Source organism: Cervus elaphus, chromosome 20, assembly GCF_910594005.1.
Source record: "Cervus elaphus chromosome 20, mCerEla1.1, whole genome shotgun sequence".
Classification (NCBI taxonomy): Eukaryota; Metazoa; Chordata; class Mammalia; order Artiodactyla; family Cervidae; genus Cervus; species Cervus elaphus.
In genome coordinates, this window is record NC_057834.1 from 30,177,056 (window position 1) to 30,198,321 (window position 21,266).

The following is a 21,266-nucleotide window of genomic DNA, read 5'->3' on the forward strand; positions in this document are numbered from 1 at the left end:
TTATTGGGGTTGTCCTGTGCATGGTAAGATAGGTAGGAATATTCCTGATCTCTATTAATTAGATGCCAGTACAACCATTCCACCCTCCCAGTTATGATAACAAAAAATGTCTCAGGACACTGCCAAATATGTCCTGGAGAAGGGCAAAGCCATCTTTGGCTGAGGGCTACTATTATAAAGTGATAGGAGGATAAAGTCCAAAGTTCGATAATCAATAAAAAGCTGGAAGAGTGCAGTCACAGCAGTATTAATTTGGTTTTTCTTGTACTATCTCAAAGTTTCTCCAAAGTTTCATATTTTCCCAGTGGAATAATTTCTTCATAGTACCAATGCCACTTGAGACAAGAAGAAAAGTTTATTTTACTGTCCAATTATTTTCTTAAAAAAATTTAATTTTTGATAAAATAAAACAAACTTTTAGTACCATAGAAACCTTTCGACATGTACAATGACATATTATTACTATGTACAACTTCAAAACAAATGCTTCCAAGTAAAGTGATGTTGAACACCATGACTATACATAAGTTGTAAGAAATATCCAAGATAGCCAATGTTTTCCTTAGCTTGGAAAAAAATACAACTGAAAAATATAAATAATACCTTCCATCAGCTGTGAATCATAAAAATGCTTTCTGAAGTTCAGTCACCTGGATCTTATGAAATATGTAGTAGTTACAAGAGTTGAACAAGCAAAATGAAAGCCTGTGTATATTCAAACATGAGTATTGTAGGAGAGGTCCTGTAGGTTCACAGTCAGTCTATCAAAAATAAAAGCTACTCTTATCGTGGTGGAACTTATTTAGTATCTGGCTCATAAACCATTCTTCACCAGCTCATGGACTCCATTCTCGTCAATGATTAAAGGTGCATGGAATTCTTTATCTGCCACATAACTTTCTAGTCCCTAAAAGGAGGGTCGAAATAAAAACATAGTTAGAAAATGGATCAACACGTCACGCAGTGCTGGACTTAGTGGCTATAATAATGACATAAGGCATGAATGCTCAAAGTTGGATTGAGATACAGAAATTTAAAAGTCAATAAAAAACTCTAGTTTACTTTTAAAACTGGGTTTAATGGCCTATTTATGGAAGCATAAAACAAACAACAAAAAGAGGGAAAAGCATTCTGATTATAACATAATATTTAAAGTTAGTAAGATGACAGTCATTCTTCCTATAATCATCACCCAACAGTTAACATTCTAAGCAAGGTGGCTAGTTCTGATGCTAGAACTAAGCAACCTGACAAGGATCTCCAGAAAAACAAAACAAAACAAAAAAAACAGTACATATTAGAATAAAAGGACCCCTACATCCCCTGGTCTTAAAAGTGAAAGTACTAAGCATATGAACAAAGTAGACCCACTGAAAAAAATTTAAAAAAAATTATATTGCACTGAAAAAAGCCAGAATATTTACCTAAAAAGCAAGGCTTATTTTTAAAAGACCACTGCATTTCGATGTACAAGTAAAATGAACTAAACATTAAACATTCTGTTCATAGCAACCAAGGCACTGAGGCACTGGTACAAAGCCATACGGGGAATTTCCCGAGAGGCTTCTCACTCTCAGGATGAGCTCCTCAGGGGACGCCCACTGGAAAATGCCGTATCTTCTCCAAGGACAACTCTGTGCTGTGCTTAGTCGCTCAGCTGTGTCCGACTCTTTGGGACCCCAAGGACTGGAGCCCACCAGGCTCCTCTGTCCATGGGATTCTCCAGGCAAGAATACTGGAGTGGGTTGCCATGCCCTCGCCCTCCTCCAGGGGATCTTCCCAACCCAGGTATCGAACCGGGGTCTCCTGCATTGTAGGTGGATTCTTTATCAGCTGAGCTACCATGGAAGCCCAAGGACAACTCTACTTCATCATAAAACAATATCACAATCCTACTTTTAAAAGAATAGGGAAAAGAACAAAGCAGACTTACTTCTCCAGCATAGGAGATAAGAGGAGAGATTTCACACTGGATTGGCACATCATTGGCATCCTTCAAGCTAAGAAAACAATCAGACATGTTAAAGATTCTGCTTCCCATGTTGCTTGCCAGAGTGAAAATACACATTGTAACTTCCCTCTGAGAAGCCTGCAGGTAACAAAATTCTCCTAAACAATTAGAGTAGCTCCTACCCTCATGATCACTAAACTTCCTGGGGAGCAAGTTAACACAAACTCATCGTGGTTCAAAGGGCACTGCTTGGGATATGTGCCAGTAATCAGCAGGGGCTCTTCCCAGTCCCTCACCAACCCTGAAGTACGTATCCCTGAATGTACACACTATCTTTTATCATTTCCAAATTTTAATTCCATAAAGAAAGGACTATTTGTTGAGTATACACTGTATTCCAGGCTCACAGCTAGACAATTTGAATCCTTCGAATTTCATTTTAATCCTTGTCACAACCTCACATGTTAGGTGCTAATGCTGACCAGCATTCTAAAGCTACCCTGTCCAATACAATGACCACTAGCCACATATTGTTATTTAAACTTGAATTAATTAAAATTTTAAAAATTAATTCAAAATTAAGTCTCTCATTCATAATAACCACATTTCAAGTGCTCAGTAGCCATGAACAGCTAGCGACTACCAAACTGGACAGCACAGATATAGAACATTTCCTTCACTGCAGAAAATTCTAATTGGACTAAAAGGTGAGTTAAATTATCTCCCAGTACAGCCCACATCTCCTAGATTAGCTGAGCTGACTTATTCAGTGTTTCAAGGACCAAAGTCCCTTTACTGCACCCCAGTGAAGGCAAAGCTGAAGTCACCACTTGCTTCCTCTAGATCACATTCTAACATTTACATCCACTTGCAATACTGAGTTCCTAAATTACATAACACAAAAGTCAATTAAGAGTGCTTTTAATATTCCTAAAGTCACTAACCTCGAGATTTTTCACCATTTTGAGAATTTTACCAGTAAGATACAGGGCACACAAAAAATCTAGTCTTTTGCAGCCTCAAACCATTAGCTAGCTCTCCTTTGTTTCACCAAATATGCAAGTCTGACGCTTTGGTGGGGTCAATAAAATCAGAGACCTTCTGAGGTCAGCCACACCCAATCTTTCTCCAAACAACCATTTAGTGAGCCTTCCAGGCACTCTATAACCTACTCCGACTCACTTGCCTGCTACTTCGCAGTCAAACCAGACCAGACATAGGCACTTTAGATTATTGCAAGTCATTCTCAACTATGGTCCCTTTAACTATTTAAATCATACCCACCCTCCAAGACTTAACTCAAGCCCCAACTTTCCCTTGACCACTGTATTTTACAGTAATTGTTCTCATTCATTTATTTATAAAAACAAATAAATAAATTTATTAGACATGTGGTAAGTCACATGCCTCCTAGGGTAATTACTATTTATACCACACATTTAACACATAAACAACATCACTGTCTGATGATTTACTTAACTTTAATGTATGTGCATCCTGAATCTCCCAGGAGGCTGTAAGAAATGACTAATTTCTCTTATGTATGCTACTTCAGCCCCTGCGGTTTCAGTACCTGAAGGTCTGTGTGCAGGCCTGCAAATGCATGTTGGATGAATGAACAAATGAACTATGAGGGTAGACAGATGGGAGACTAATTCAAGTAAAAGATGAATTAAGAAATGGAGCACGTGTGTCTGCAGCCTGAGATGTAGCTGTGTCAGATTGTATCAAAAGAGCTCAAGAGGTCCAGACCCTCTGGGGACAGCTTGGAGTCACATAAAACCAGACGGGAAAATGATGGCCCATTCCATTGATAAGATGTATATAGCCCAGTCCCACCTGAACCCCTAAAGGATTTGGTGTGCCAATAATTAACTGAAGGTGTTTTTGAATCCAAGGAACACATAACCAACTTGAATATAACTTCCCTTCCATACCACAGATATCCCCCACAAAACTCAGCAAGTTGGATGCCAGAGAGAAGAAGACAGGAGCTACCATTACCAAATGTAAAATCTCAGGGGATAGGCAAATTAGTTGTCCCCTATTCTTTAGTTTTGGTAGCTAACACTGCTGAGCAGGTGTTAAGGTGAAAAATAAAAATAATTTCATTTTGTCAAAATTTAGCATCTTGGCTTCCCTTCTTTCAGAATACCTCCGAGCTGCTTCTTCCCACTTTTATAAAAAATACTTCCCTTTCATCTCTCACTTTTAAATAATCTTTTTCTATTCTTTGAGGGTATCCTTTAGTGCTAAGAATTTAGGAAGACCTATTTCTAAGTCCATGATCTCATTTTGGGCCAAACTTTGATTTCAGTTTAACTATTCAAGAAATGACTACAAATGAAGTAAATGAGGGTGAGGGAGTGTGAAATAAAAGAACTCAAACAAGAAATAAATAATGTTTAAAACATTTTGTATCTTAGCTGAGATAGCTGCATGTTTTCAGCTATATACTTAAGCAGCTATCTCACTTAACAGATTGAAAGCTGTGTTTCAATGAAAAGGAAATTCAGGATCAAAACTTTATTTTTTCAAATTGTAAAAGCAGCTTGCTTCCACATATTAAAAATGATGGATGGGACAGAAAATGACAAAAGGCTCTACGTCCCAGCCACCATGGCACTAGGGGCAATAGTCACCTACGGCTGCTCTAAGAACTAGCCAGCTTTGAGTCTACGTCCTTACGTCCAGGGCCACGTCCCGGAAACACCTGACACTCACAGGGACTTGTCTCTGCAGGGTCAGGATGAGTGGCACAGGCAGGAGAAAACACAACAATGAAACGGACATCCCTGCTACTCTATTTCTGAGATAAACGCCATCTCCAGATCCATGGCTCTGTACACATGTCCCACATTATCCTAAAAATTTAAAATTCAAACTAAACCCAATAACTTTCAAAGTGTAATAAGGATATCAAGCTGTCTCTTTGGCTATAAAGATAATGACTTTTTCAAACTTTGTCAGTACCCAAGTAAGAGAAGGAGTATGCTACTCCTAGCTAAAAATTGTCAACTGTTAAGACAAAAAGGTACTTTCTTTAGGAGAAGGATAATAACTGACTAAAATAAACACAGAGATACCAAAAATGGAGCAGTTACTATGAAACTAAATCAAAAGATCAGTTTTCTCCACATTAAGAGCCATCAAATATGTCAGGAGCAGTTAGCCTTTGTACTGAGAGCAGATATCTAATTCTATAAGACACATCCATAGAATATCATTTTTATCCAGCTGATGCTTATGCTAAAAAGGGTACTCGGACCCACGTTTGTTCTTCCTGGTCTGTAACCTGCTTTAGATTTTATCTTTCACTTGTAAACTTGTCAGTACAGGCTCAAATACCTATGGTGAGAGTCTTTAGAAAAGCATGCTCCCCCTTTCTAGCATGCACTGAGATTCTGGGTTAGTGCCATCCAGACAGACCTGCCACCAAGGAAGCAGTAACCCCACCACAGCTTCAGCCCTTCACCCCAGATCACCGAGAGGCAGAGAGCACTAAACTACGCCGCCAGTTAGTACCGAGGGAAGCACAGCCCCACCACCATGCACTGCAGGCAGGCTGGCATATTTACTTGTGATTGACATCAGCTGTGATGGCCTCTGACTTTCCATGTGTAGCACTGCTATGTAGGAATAAATAAGCATTAATGGGAATGGAAACAAACCAAACAATAAAAATGAAGTGGAACTGCAAAATATAATTGACTGAAAGGCATGTATTCACGGTAAATTATAAACTTGGCAAAGGAGATCTGAGGGGGCAAAACAAACAAACAAAAAAGCCCACAACAACAACAAAAAAACCCCCTCAGTGGTCAAAGATGAAGCATGAGGACCATCTGACATGCCGCAGAGCTAGCTTGTTGACAACACAGAGCCTGAAAGTGGCCTTGGACTGAGACAGTCAACCACTGCTCCTTCTTAATAAAGACAGTTGTTTATAACTTACCCAGTAAGTTCCAATACCCAATGTTCGAACATTTAACAAGGCATTCTAGCACTTTGTGCATACAGTCTTTTTATCCCTTAAGAATTATATATTACATGGCAAAACGTTTTTGACAAAAGTATAGAAACATCAAATAATTTAGAAAGGGGGAATTCTAAGTATCAAGGGAGGTTTTATCATAAAATATAAGACAGCTGAAAAGCACTTTATCTCATATTTGAATAGCTCCAAAGATCTTCTTTTTTTTTTTTTAAACTTCTAAAATCCTAAACATTTCAACAGTTTGAATATCAGTGAATATAAGTAGCATGCACATTCCTTCCTGGCACCTCCCTCTGCAATCTTAAAATGCCACAGGGAGAACTGAAGTATGCGCATGTCTCAGAGGCAGCCTGTGGGTGCCAGGTCTTTTGGGGTGGGGGTTCGTAGGTAACACTTGAGGCCACAGATATATGGGCAGCAATAATCAATCCTCATTCCCTGTGGCACAGTGGCTGCTGATGGTCTTAACCCTGTGGCATACCAAAAGAACTTCCTTCTGACCGTTCTTCAGTAGGAGTCACTTCATGGACATGGTAGAGCGGCATCCAAAAAAACAAAAGCTTCAGAAGGTTCCTCTTTCAGGGGAAGTAAAGCTACTGCTCTCTCTATAAGGGGCCAAGCCTTCATTACTTCACATCATGAACTGCCACAACAATATTCAGCTCTTTTAAAAGTTCTAGGCATACATCAGACATAGAGGAGAAAGAAGCCCAAGAGGACAAGTACAGGAGGCAGCCACACAAAGAAGCAAAGATAGCAACCTACCGGGGAATTGCTGGGAGGCGCGAGCCATTTTCGTCTATGAAGTGGCCCCCTGCATTGAGGACCCAGCAGTGGTGGAGGGACATCAAGGCATGCCTTGCAGTAGTGGGGTTGTCCTTCCCATTTTGACTGTCTGCATTCTTCAGTGGAGAAAACTCATCCTCCCGTAATACTTCATATACCACAAACTTCCTAGAGTGAAACCATACAAACACGGCTTTATTATGAAGCAAAACTGCACACAGCTTCTGACTTTTCTCCACACAGCTGAGCCTTTGGTAGTCAATTACAGTCTCTCTTAATGCAATTTCTAATGAATGCTGAAAGAAATAATGTTCATCCTTGGATGAAATAAATTTGGAATTATCTTCTTCACACAAAATGAGAAATCCTTCCCCAACAATATATATATGACACAAATCTCAACTCAAGTTAATGTGATCTTTAATCAATAGAACAGAGAGCAATCATAAGTTAAAAACATGCTCACTGAAACATTTACTCATAGGCCAGTAAAGGCCTAACCACAAAATGCGCCAATTCTCTATCTCAATCTTTTTTATCTCTCAGCCAAAATAAGAGACTTTAACAATTTTTCAGGAGAGCCAGATAATACAATAATTGAAAATTTTTAAAAAGCATTCACAGGCAACTCAAACCATATTCTTGCCTTGGTGGTTTCATACCAGAGAATGATAATGAATCTAAACTATATACTCACAGTGAAAACGCCATGCCTGACATACCTGCTGTCAACTGTTTTCTGAAAACAGTGTCCTGCCTAGAAGAGCAAAAAGCAACATCTCAAGACATACTTAATCTTACTGATGCTATTCAAAACGTACTTTGCAAACTGGAAGATATCAAAGACAAATTTTTCCATCTTTATTCCATTTGGTTTGTCTGGCTTAATTAACTGCCCCTGGGAATCCACAAATGGAATCTTCTTTTGAGCCACATGGTGCTGCAACTGAGGTTCATAAATACTATGGAGGGAAAAAAAGAAAAAAAAAAAAGACAATCATTTTCCAAATTTAAAATGTCAAAGAATCTACTAATCACACTCAGGAGCTAATGCATCAACAAATACTAAGACTTTCAAAGGGAAGGGCATTCATTAAATTTCAGTTCATATTTAAATATTAAATAAACAGATTTCCCTATTCATTTCTTTAAAAAAATCAAATGATGATCTCTACAATAAAAAAAATACACACACACACAGCTCATAACAACGTCTCTCCCATGATTTCCATGTCTTATATAAAAATGTTCCACTCTCAGCCCCGATTTTCCCAACTGGGATCCTGTCAGGTGTTAGATGGAAAGATGAGTATTTATAGTTACTATGGGTGAATCAGTAACACAGCCACGAAAAGCCCAGCAGGAAGTATTTTGGAACTGGAGCTGAAACTGTGAGGTAAAGCTAGTAACTTTTTAAACAGTAGGCAGTCATCTTGGTCCGAAAAGCAATCGAGTGAAGAGTCAGATATTGAGAAGGTCCTTCATTTAAAAATCTGGTGGGATAAAACAACTCTTTATACTAGCTGACGCCACTGCGCTGATTTCCATGCTTGGTCTCAAGCTCCTTTTTCTTTACTTTCCAACCTACTAGTTCCTAAATGCTAGTCAGAGAACCGGTTAAATTAAACTGCGTGGGCAGCTTTTTCAAAAATACGGATGTCTACATCGACCTTCAGAAATTCTGATTCAGTAGATGTAGGGTAGATATGGGTATCTTTTGAGGTTTCCAGTTGTAGAGAGAGAGGGTGTTGCCTTTCTTACTTGTTACTTCACCAGAATTGAGCACAGTTAGAGGGAAGGAGAAGAAAAGGGAGAAGTGCTTTGGACTCCAGTTAATGCAGAAGGAGAATGGGCTACTACAAATTTGCACCTGGTGATACAGCTTACTAAAAACAACCACAGTGTCAAGTAAACTTCTATCTGATAAAGGAGATCCTCAGGAAGGGAAGATGAATTGTGGATCTGAAGTTTCTTCCTACTTCTCAGGTGACTTAGCTTCCGATGAACAATAAATAAAGTTTTTAAAAGCCCCCAGCTTGCCCATACTTGACAACATCTCTCAGAAATGGTACGGTGAAGAAATGGTTGGCAATGTTGCCAGCGTTGAATAGCAGTCGTCCATCTGAGCTTCGTTTCTGAGCTGTTGCCAGAGAAATCTCACTATACTCCACCACCTGGTATACTCCATCCACTCTGCAAACCACTCCAACTGGTTCTGTAGGGTTTGTTTTCTCCACCACCTACCCACCAAAGGAAGAAAACAGTAGAGAAAGAAATCTGATCAGGTGCTATGCTGGAGATCTGTCATTTTCCAAGATCATGTTTACAGTTCTGCTTACTTTATCTTTAAGGTATAAAACCAAGAGGAATCTTTAGATAATCATCTATCTTTATATTTGATAGACTACTTTTCAACTAGAAAGAGGCAAATTATTTCCCTCCTATTTATCAACTAACTGCAGAGTAGAAATTCCATCACACACACAGGGCCCAGAAGAAATCACTGGACTGTGAATAACTACATCCCCCCATCTAATATATTTTCACTATTGAATTGATCCTCAGTCACACTCAACTACTTTGAGAATAAATGAAACAAAATCTCTGTGAGATTCACAAGACAAAAGAAGTAAGGCATTTTGCCTCTCATTTTATATTGCACAAGTCATTATTTCATTTGAAAACAGTGTTGCTTTCATTTTCATTCATGAATATGGCAAATTCCTTATTTTTCAGGCACTTGGCTAGATGGTAGCAGGGTTAGAGCAGGTAGGTCACAGGGTTCCCACTCCAACTCGAATCAGAAAAGTCCACTCACATTTATGTCTTGCAGGCTTGGTTTTATTTGAAGTAAGAGATTCTATGCTTTTTTAAAGTCTGAAAACCAGTGATTTGATAATCTAGCAAAGGCTCTAGGATGGTGAGGGAGCTGAGAGAAAAGTGTTTAGTCAAAATCAGAGGGAAAACATAAGAGTATATAATTTTTTAAAAAAAACCTCACAGGTGATTCTGATACCCCACCACCCTATTTATGTATCACTGACCTAAATTAAGTGTTTAGAATAAAATTATAAAGGAACCCTAAGTAATGCACTAATAGAAAACTCAAGCCTCAGATGAGATGAATATTCAGCAGAAGAATCAAACAATCAAAAGGTTTGAAAATATTTGTTTTGCCTTGTTCTATTAATAATTCAGCATACTCCAGAGTATTTTGAAAAAACTGTCCCCAACTTGAAAAGTCTCTCCAAAGTATACATGAAATTATACCAACGAAATTAAAGCTTTTCTTCAGCAACTGATTTCATAAAATAAATACAGCCAGTCAGTCCCTTCCAGACAACTAAAGTCACTACTGAGCCCTTCGTTTACACTGCAATTAGAGATACAGGCGCTGAGTGTACGCAGTGAGGCTGGGCTACTGGACGCGCTGGCCTGCTGTGTAGTTTCACTGTCTGCCACCCTGAAAGGGGTACAGTATCCAGTGAAAAGAACCCTTCTCCCACAGAAGTGGATAAAACTGAGAGAACATGCAGCAAAATGATTCAAACCAATCATGAGCCTATTTCCAACTCCAGTCTATCAAGCCATCACCACCTCTCACTTCACATTCTATACAGTGGGTATCTCAGTAGACAGGGCATCTGGAATAGATTCCTCCCATCCACATTAAAACACACACACACACACACATGAGGTTAGTTTTCCAATCACTTCTATATAACCCTACTCCTGACCAGCCATGGAAAATAAAAATAAGCATATTCATAACTTTCCAAGTGTTAATCTGCCAGTGAAAGGTTTGCTTTTATAACAGCTATGAACCTCCAAATACTGTAAAAGTCTAGATTATAAAAGAAAGTATTTGTAAAGTACATGAAGTTGGAAGTCAGTTTATATTCTACAGAAAAGATATGCAGCATAGAATTAAGAGGTCTCTTGATTTCCTACAAGTGAAGTCCTGAAAAGCTGAGCTCAAAATAATAACTTTAACCTCAAAGTTACTATAAGTGTTCTACAAAATTATCTTTAGTTAACAATCATTCCTACTCTCTCAGCTACGGACTTCTGTAAAGCACTCCACTAAGTCTTTTCTCAAGGCTCTCACTTCATTAAAGATGCTTCATTCCCCAAGGCAGGAGACTATTAAATAAGAACTAAAATGAATTCTCTGCAAAGAAGTCTACTACCCTCTATGAATCACTCCCTAATTTAGGTGTTTTTTAAAGTATATTTTAACATGTATGATTTTTTAAATTAAAAGGGTGGGAGGACAGATTAAATAAATGGTTTCTAACATCTCTAAAATTTGTTAACATATACCAGTCTCTTAATATTTCAGTTCCATCTGAATATTTATTTATTCATTCATTGAGAGACCACCACATTTTATGCTAGACACAGAACAAGCAGGAAGACTGAGAACGGATTTGTGCTAGAGGACCCATGGGATGTAAAGAGAGAATGGTTATATTTACATCCCTGTATGATTAGAATACTGAAAAAAGTGAGCAGACCAATTCAAAGTTTTTTGAGCTGCCGGCAAAAACAAAATTAACGAATTGATTTATTAAAGTGATATAATACTAAAACTAAGATTTGGGAAACATTTCTAATTCTGCCTCTGCTAATGTGATGATGGACCTAGAGCCTGGAATGCATTTAGTACTGGAACTCAAAGTGTTCATTTCTAGATCAAAGGGGCTGACCAGACGATCTCTGAGGTCCCTCCCAGGTTCCGCATTCTCTGATCATTTAGAATTTAAATTGATTCTGAAGCTGAGTTGGAGAAGGAAATGGCAGCCACTCCAGTACTCTTGCCCAGAAAACTCCATGGACAGAGGAGACTGGCAGGCTACAGACCATGGGTCACAAGGAGTCAGACACGACTGAGCACGCACACGCTGAAGCTCAGAGCAGTAAAACTTTAAGCTTCTGTCTTAGAAAGAAGAGTGACACCATGTGGAACAAAGTCAGAAATACAGTTTTGTTTTCTTTTTCAAAGCTTAGTAGCTTTAAAAAGTTAACATACTATTCCTGTTAGGGGAGGGGAGAGCCGTTCTGAAGAAGGAATTGTGGGCTGCTATTGGTCACCAGCGGGCGCCCCTGGCAGGGCACAGGTGAGTAGTTTCTGATCTTCCCCCTTTTCTCCAAAGTGGAGAGCACCCTGAAACCACTCAGAGCTGAGCCCCACTCCAGAACAGGCAGGAGGACTGAACACCAAACCTAGAATCTTCGAGGTGGAGCAAACCTCAGCGAATACAATCCAACGCACTATTACAGTTCAATAGCTATTCACAATAGGGCACAGATACTCATAGAGTACTGAAAGGGACAGAGATCTGCAATCAGTGAGCTAAACCCTTAATTTTCAGAGTCAGGAGGAGTCTTACTAGGTCTATCAGCTTAATCTCTCAAAACATACTGGAAAGTTTAAGACTTCAGCTTCTATGACTTTGCATTAGATTTGTAGATTAATTTTGAAATGGCATCTTTATAACAGAAAATCTCCAAACAAAGATACATCTCTTATGGTAGCACTTCTTTTTCTCTTTATTTTTTTTATTGAAGGATAATTGCTTTACAGAATTTTGTTGTTTTCTGTCAAACCTCAACATGAATCAGCCATAGGTATACATGTATCCCCTCCCTTTTGAAGCTCCCTCCCATCTCCCTCCCCACCCCACCCCTCTAGGCTGATACAGAGCCCCTGTCTGACTTTCCTGAGCCACACAGCAAATTCCCGTTGGCTATCTATCTTACATATGGTAATGGAGGTTTCCACCTTACTCTCTCCCTTCATCTCACCCTCTCCTCCCCTCTCCCCATGTCCATAAGTCTGTTCTCTATGTCTGTTTCTCCATTGCTGCCCTGTAAGTAAATTCTTCAGAACCATTTTTCTAGATTCTATATATATGCGTTAGAATACAATATTTATCTTTCTCTTTCTGACCCATTTCACTCTGCATAATAGGTTCTAGGTTCATCCATCTCACTAGAACTGACTCAAAAGTGTTCCTTTTTATCCATTGTGTATATGTACCACAATTTCTTCATCCATTCATTTGTCGATGGACATCTAGTTTTCTTCCATGTTCTAGCTATTGTAAATAGTGCTGCAATGAACAGTGGGATACATGTGTCTTTTTCAATTTTGGTTTCCTAAGGGCATATGCCTTGGAATGGGATCTCTGGGTCATATGGTAGTTTTATTCCTAGTTTTTTAAGGAATCTCCGTACCGTCTTCCAAAGTGGCTGTATCAATTTACATTCCCAACAGTGCAGCACTTCTTTTTAAATTCATATATTTAAAATTTATATGTAGCTTAATTTGCTTTTATCAGAAACTTGTATGTGGCTTTTGCTTTTGGCAGAAAGGGCCCCCTTCATGTCAATTATAAAATTATTCCAACAATACTGTAAATCAACTAACTGCAGTAAATAAATAAATAAAATTATTTTAAACTTTCTTCTAACATCTTTATGGTTTTTCACTTTGTAATCCATTTGAAATTGATTTGATATGAGCTCTGAGGGAGACATCTTAGTTTATTTTAAGCCAGTTTCCCATTAATTTCCCTGCAACGATTTGAAATGCCATCTTTGTATACAGTACATTCTTATATATATGTGAGTTTGTTTCTGATTATCTGTTCCATTATTCTGTCATTCTATTCTGATTTCAGCACTACACTCCTAGTTACTTTTTATTTACAACCCATTTTAATAGCTGATAGATTGTTAAAACTCTTCCTTCCTAATTATCATTTTTTCAACATTTTCCTGGTCATCTTTACATGTTTTTTCTAAACTTTACAATAATTTTTTCAAATGTCCCCAATATAGTCTCATTGGGACTTTGATCAGGATTATGTTATACTTTAATTCAGTGAGACCTGATACCTTTACAGATTTCCAGGAAAGTAATATTTACATTAGCATTTTAAAATCTTCCAAAAGTATTATTAAGGCCTTTCATGTCACAAAGTCAAGTCTCTTATATTATCATCTGTGCAACTAAGAAAAAAATGCTAAAGATTACTATGGCAAGGACAGTCTTATACAGCATTACAAACCTCCCTCTGTTTCACTATCCGTATGTTTGTGAGCACTCAAGCAGTTATTTAATCTCCTTAACTTGCCTTCCACCCAATCTGCATATTTCCATCTTAATGCACAAGACTATCATGAGTTACCTTGTCAAATGCCTTGTTGAAGTCTTCATGTGCTATTTCTACCATATTTCTTTTACTTACTACTCCAGTAACTTTGCCATAGGAAGAAACTTGATATTAATGAATCCAACAACTTGATGTTATTAAGTCCATCCCAGACCCAGTGATGACCATTCACTTTCCCAGGTACTTACAAATCATCCTCACATATTGTAAACTCATACTTATGAACTAAGCATATACCATTATTTATAGAATCAAATGCTGCAAAATTAAAGAAAAAGTAGGTATGGGACAATTTAGCTACTTTAGAAGATGAATGGTTTTAAAACATCCAAATCACCCTAAAAAGTCTAGCTTGACTCCTGGAACATATATACTGACAAGAGAAAGGCCACATAAAGCCTCATTATAGTTGAGAAAGGCATTACCTTTGCTCCACAGTCTGCTCCTTTCTGAATGCAAAATCCAATAAACCGTGGGTCTGCCACTTTTACTAATATGTTGTCAACACAATAGACATGAATGCTCCAAATGCCTCTTTGCTCCATATCCTCCACAATATTCTGGGCTGCAAGAGCCCGATAAAGACCACCATTCCCATCTGGGGAAAAAAAAAAAACTGCCTGTTAGTAGCAAACCAAAATTCACTATGAAGGTAACTCAAAGATAGTTCAATGTTTCTAAACAGGGCAGAAGATCTCTGAAAACCAGTTTTACATGACAGGGCCAAGAAAAACTGAGTATCCATAAGTAAGGATTCAGAGATCAAAAAGTTATACTATGTGATTTTGAAGATAATTTACCATAAGTATACAGAGAATAACATTATTAATATAAGACTGGGCAATCCTGAAGAACATACTTTTAACTCAGTTCTTTTAACAATCTGGCCCATAATACACAGTGAAACATAAAATTCTTTATCAGGCAACGATTATTTTATAACATTTCAAGTTTTATTTGCATGATTCAAATTAGCTCTGTATTTACAGCCCCAACACTGCCAATTTCATATACCTCAATAATAAAAATATATGACCATCTATAACAAACAATTTGTTAAGAAAGCAGATTAATATGAAGGTCTACGGTGATTTAAACTAAATACAGGTCAAAGCCTCTTCTTTCTCCATCTATTTTTAGTGCTGCTTTAATATACTTCTTCCATAACAACCTCAGTTACAGCCTAAATGATAACAAAAAAAATTAGACAACTTCACAAAACTAAGCTAAAAATAATAAACTCTTCCATTAATTAAAAAGAATTAATCAGGGGTTAAAAAAAAAAGAGTTGAGATGAAATAAAAGTCTACATCTGCAGAGCACCCCTGTAAATATTATTTTTTATTTCCTTTCACCCTTTTCTCCAAGAAGTGAGTCACACAGATGAGAATCTGTGAGTTTTGTATTTCCCATTCTCTTACTTAACTTACTGAAACTATTTCACTGTCATTTGTTACCTACAAGTGATTACTTTAATACTGCTTAAGAATGAATGCTACAGATAAACTATAATCTAGCCTCATTTTTTAAACAGCAGATGGTTTCCAATTTTTCACTATGATAAATAATGAGGCTATGAACAATACTGTATATAAAATACTGAGTAAAGAGAATAAATACTCTGAATGATGCTCAAATTGCTGTCAAGAGCACAGGAAGTATAAAAGCATATTCATTTCACCCATGGGCATTTCCATTTTTTAAAATCACTGACAAATTTATTTATATTAAGCAAAATATTAATTTTTGACATCAAAATCACCTAGTGAAAAAATCAAAACTTAATGACCTACACTATGTAAATCAACCATACTTCAAAAAAAAAAAAAAGTTAATGAATTGTGTTAAGTCCATTTCTATTCACCATTAAGTAAGCACAGTTACAAACCTGGAGCCATAGAAACCTTATTCTTCTCTTCCAAAATAATTTTCCCATCGAAACTCATAGCAGGCAGCATTCCCTGCTGAAAAAAGATTACATTCTCTTTCTTCAAACCAAAGTACTTGTGCTTTGTGAAGAATTCCTTTGTAGATTCCATTGTTCTGCCACTGGTCATTATATACCTTGCAAGAGAAAAGCAGATCTTCTAAGCAATAATGCTATGTGAATTAGGGCAAAATAAAGTTTATTTCCTAAGACAAAGAAAATCTTTGAGAGCACTGTTTATTGTTTTCACTTCCTTCATCCTTTTCCTGAATAAGGCAGCATTAGTTGCTACCCAATGGGAATTTCTTCTAGTAACTTCATTAATCCTTATGTATAAAATAAACCTGTGCCCTCCTCTCGGGGGCTGGCCTGCTCCCATGTCTCCGAAGTATACCATCTGCTGCCTGTTAATAAAGTTCTGCTGCTTGAGCTGTAAAATAACTCTGCACCACAATATTAAAACACACCTCCTGTAACAGACAGCCTGCAACAGAGAGGCTCAAGAAAACATTTCAGAACTCTGTGAAAAGTATATTCTAAGTCAAAATCTCTCCTATTCTAATAAAAGGGATAAAGGCATAAATGCAATACATTCTAATTACCTCTTATGGTTCTTTTTACTAAAATTTTGAAATGACATCTGGGCTCTGCTCACCCTTTATTTACAATCATAAAAGTATAAATATATACTCTGTTGTCACAAAAATCCAACCCATGCCAATGTAGTAAAAGAGAAAAAAATTCTGTCTAAAATTGTAATTAGTGACTACAATAGCTTTTGCCCTTACTTACTGAAATGTAAACTATGTGTGAGTAGGGATTTTTATCTGTTCTGGTTACTGATATATTCCCAGCACCTAGAGGCAGGTACTCACTTAAAAAAAAAAAACAAGAAAAAAATGGGACTTCCCTGGTGGCACCTAGAGGCAGGTACTCACTTAATACCTGTTAAATGCAAAAATGAAGAAAACTAAAATTCCCCAGGACAGTCAGTATCTGCCTGATTAACAAATTATCTTGGATATTTGAACTCTGGGCAGAAAAACTTTGGGCATCATGATTCAAACGAAAAGGGACTAAACTGTCCATGTAAGAAAAATTCTGAGTTGTGAGGAGAAAGAAAGAGAAGAAAATCCAACATGAAAGTGGGAGAGTAAGGCTTGTAAGTAGAATTTTGGCCACTTAAAACACAGATGTCCCTCAAAAGTCCCCCAGGGAACCAAGATGAAAAAAAAACAAAAAGAAAAAACAGTTCACAGCTGGCCAATACCCTTCTTAAGAACTAGAAAAGCTGAGGTAATTATAAAAAGCCTATTTTTAAAGGCATCAGAGAGCTACAAAAGCAACATGGATTAGAACTTAAAATTTAAGATAGTTAGAATCTTTCAAAGGAGACCTTCGGATACACAGCTGCCTTTTCCTGGGGGTATTTGCTGTTCTGGGGCAAAGGCCAGTGGTAAGGAATCTGAGCTTGGACCAGGCTGGACAGAGAAACCAGCAGAGCTTTTGTTAGTCACCTGGGGCTAAAATAACAAGATGAGTGACTTCAGGGATTTCAAACACACAGCTGGTTCCCCCCTCAAAACATGACAATTTCCAAAGCTGCTCTGAGAAACAGATTCAAGAGCTAAATCAAAACCTTTTAAAAACAGAGCAGAATTTCCCATAATCTCTTGGTGTTCAGAAGATGAACAATGGCTGAGATAGGCCCTGGGGAGCTGGCATACAAGCAGAGACAGAATCCAAGTTTGGCCCACAGCAGAGAAATCAGTGAGGCTTTCAGGTTTTGGTTTGTCTTTTTGTGTGTGTGTGTGGGGGGGGGGGGGGGGGGGGCGGGGTTGCTTCAGGAGGACAAGATAACCCAACACTTAAGGACACGAGTTTCTAGAGTGACAGAACCCACTGAGTGCCCACAGCAGTGACTGGAGACAGATCCACACGTCATCATGAAATTCCAGTTACTAAAGATAAGAAAAGACTCCAAACGCTTTCAGAGGAAAACGGGAGAAAAAAAGACTGAGAATCAGAATGGCAACAGATCTCTCAAAAGCAATGTTGGAACAATAGACCAATGCCTCCAAATTTCAGAGGGAAGCTGATTTTCAATCATATTCTGTACACAGACAAACTACCAAAAGTATGACGTTTACAGACTGAGAGAACCCTCTGAGGACCCAAAGGTACTCAGGTAGGGGTTAAAGTTGGAAAGAAGTATATATTGCTCATTAAGGCTACAGTGATTATCTACCTAGCTATAATACAGATTGATTTTAACATATAAAGTACAGCTCCCAAGAAAATCTGTAGTAACAGGAAATACCTCTGCTTATGAATAAAGTATATATGCATTTTGAATATGATAAGCCAATATATGTTCAGACACTCTCCCATAGTGAATGAGATATATCTTACCATGGAATGATACATTTGTTGCCATGATATTTTTCAGCTAACTGCTGAAGCTTCAGGATACGCTCTGCTTGAATCTGAAAAAGTGTCTTACGGGATGGCAAACCAACATCATACATCCCCTTGGGATATGCAACACCGAGTCTTGTCCCCTGCCCACCAGCTAGAAGAAGAACTGCCACTTTGTTCTGAGATATCTGGAAAAGTCCTAAAAAAGAAAACACTTGTATCACTCTATAATTCAACACCTCAGGGTTACATATACAAAGGTAGCTGCAAAGCGTCACCCTAACTGCATAAGGCATAAAGAACAAGGAATTCACAAGTAATCATGGATGACTACATTGTTAATAAAAACATTTTTATTATTAAAAAATGAAGTTTCTATAATCCAACCAAACACCAGACAATTAATAATATGCTGTAATGAACCAATAATTGTTATTCTGATAAGACTGGAAGGCAAAGACCAAGAGACGTTGCAAATGTTTTATAAGCACCTGACAACTTATTAGTTGTGGCAGGTCAAGAAAAAGGACAGCAGAAGATCCCCAGACTTCAAGATGAGTGATGAGGCTATTAAATTATCTCCAGCCTACAAATCAATCAATAATAACTGATTAATCAATTAGCATGTAAATATACTAAACAAACTACCATGCAGTAAATGGAAAGACAAGAAATCCTGAGTTGGGGAAGCAGTGTAGAACAATGGTTAAGAAGCCAGGCTCTGAAGTGAGGACACCTGGGTATGAAACCAAACCCAACTGAATGAGCTTAGGGAATGTGCCTGCAAAAGGGCATTAGGACACTTCGTGGGATGAGGGAAATGTTCTATATTTTGATTGGGGTGGTAGTTTTATGGATGTATAAATTTTTTTAAAACTCATAAAACTAGTGCATTTTATTGCATGTAATTATACTTTAATAAGTTTGTTTAAAATGCCTTTTTTTGGGGGGGGCCATCTACTGCAGCTCAGAAGGATGTGAAACAGAGTTCTTTTGAAACTGCAAGTGAAACAATAAAACTAAAAATGTTATTAAAAGAGACTCTCAGTTTGGATTTGAAAAAAGCAAAATAAAAATAAAATCTTGCCATATACCACTTCTAGGAACTACCTCATCTCTCTAAGGTAGACAGTTTCAACACTAGAAGGGAGAAAAACCTGTGGGAAGAGGTAACATATAGAGTGGATCTCTGAGAAGCTAGAAAAGCTGTAAAAGGTCAAATGTGATAAAGCAATGGTTGACAGGTTTTGTTCTATTTTCTGAATTTCACACTTTCATTAAACTTCTCAGAAATTCTATGAATGAGGCAGGTCACTATCCATAATTGCAGGTCAAGCCAGAGGGTGCAGTGGTGGCCAGGATTGATTTGTCTGTCTAAATTACCAACTTTATGCTTTGTGTGTGTGTGTGTGTGTGTGTGTGTGTGTGTGTGTGTTGGTCTAACATGTTTCTGACATATTGTGTGTGTGTGTGTGTGTTGGTCTTACATGTTTCTGACATATTGTCTGTGTGTGTGTATGTGTTGGTCTTACATGTTTCTGACATATCGTGTGCGTGTGTGTGTTGGTCTTACATGTTTCTGACATATTGTATGTGTGTGTGTTGGTCTTACATGTTTCTGACATATTGTGTGTGTGTGTGTTGGTCTTACATGTTTCTGACATATTGTGTGTGTGTGTTGGTCTTACATGTTTCTGACATATTGTGTGTGTGTGTGTGTATTGGTTTTACATGTTTCTGACATATTGTGTGTGTGTGTGCGTGTTGGTCTTACATGTTTCTGACGTATTTTGTGTGTGTGTGTGTGCGCGTGTGTTGGTCTTACATGTTTCTGACGTATTGTGTGTGTGTGCGTGTGTTGGTCTTACACGTTTCTGACATATTGTGTGTGTGTGCGTGTGTTGGTTTTACATGCTTCTGACATATTCTGTGTGTGTGTGTTGGTCTTACATGTTTCTGATGTATTGTGTGTGTGTGTGTGTGTGTTGGTCTTACATGTTTCTGACATATTGTGTGTGTGTTGGTTTTACATGTTTCTGACATATTGTGTGTGTGTGTGTTGGTCTTACATGTTTCTGACGTATTGTGTGTGTGTGTGTGTGTGTGTTGGTCTTACATGTTTCTGACATATTGTGTGTGTGTGTGTCTTACATGTTTCTGACATATTGTGTGTGTGTGTGTTGGTCTTACATGTTTCTGACGTATTGTGTGTGTGTTGGTTTTACATGTTTCTGACATATTGTGTGTGTGTGTGTTGGTCTTACATGTTTCTGACGTATTGTGTGTGTGTGTGTGTGTGTTGGTCTTACATGTTTCTGACATATTGTCTGTGTGTGTGTCTTACATGTTTCTGACATATTGTGTGTGTGTGTGTTGGTCTTACATGTTTCTGACGTATTGTGTGTGTGTGTGTGTGTGTGTTGGTCTTACATGTTTCTGACATATTGTGTGTGTGTGTGTCTTACATGTTTCTGACATATTGTGTGTGTGTGTGTTGGTCTTACATGTTTCTGACGTATTGTGTGTGTGTGTGTGTGTGTGTTGGTCTTACATGTTTCTGACGTATTGTGTGTGTGTGTGTGTGTGCGCGTGTGTTGGTCTTACATGTTTCTGACATATTGTGTGTGTGTGTGTGTGTGTGTGTGTGTGTTGGTCTTACATGTTTCTGACATATCGTGTGCGTGTGGGTGTTGGTTTTACATGTTTCTGACATATTGTGTGTGTGTGTGTGTGTGTGTTGGTCTTACATGTTTCTGACGTATTTTGTGTGTGTGTGTGTGTGTTGGTCTTACATGTTTCTGACATATTGTGTGTGTGTGTGTTGGTCTTACATGTTTCTGACATATTATGTGTGTGTGTGTGTGTGTGTGTTGGTCTTACATGTTTTTGACATATCGTGTGTGTGTGTCGGTCACTCAGTCATGTCTGACACTTTGCAACCCCATAGACTATAGCCCACCAGGCTTCTCAGTCCATGGAACCTTCCAGGCAAGAATGCTGGAGTGG

General features: G+C 38.0%; 1 protein-coding gene across 4 annotated transcripts in view; it reads right to left on the reverse strand.

Moving 5' to 3' along the window:
* Window positions 1-336: 336 nt before the first annotated feature.
* The window catches only part of UAP1 (UDP-N-acetylglucosamine pyrophosphorylase 1), a 33,322-nt gene continuing 12,392 nt past the window's right edge, over window positions 337-21,266 (reverse strand). For 2 of the 4 annotated variants that reach the window (XM_043876773.1, XM_043876775.1), the window contains 8 exons: window positions 18,255-18,459; window positions 15,804-15,979; window positions 14,341-14,513; window positions 8,781-8,974; window positions 7,556-7,696; window positions 6,714-6,902; window positions 1,934-2,000; window positions 337-907 (listed from right to left, as the gene is read on the reverse strand). In XM_043876773.1, the coding sequence (XP_043732708.1) occupies window positions 815-907; window positions 1,934-2,000; window positions 6,714-6,902; window positions 7,556-7,696; window positions 8,781-8,974; window positions 14,341-14,513; window positions 15,804-15,979; window positions 18,255-18,459 (1,238 nt within the window). In that variant the 3' untranslated portion in view covers window positions 337-814. Of the gene's footprint in view, window positions 908-1,933; window positions 2,001-5,529; window positions 5,581-6,713; window positions 6,903-7,555; window positions 7,697-8,780; window positions 8,975-14,340; window positions 14,514-15,803; window positions 15,980-18,254; window positions 18,460-21,266 lie in introns of all 4 variants that reach the window. The other 2 variants (XM_043876772.1, XM_043876771.1) reach the window with 2 other exon arrangements.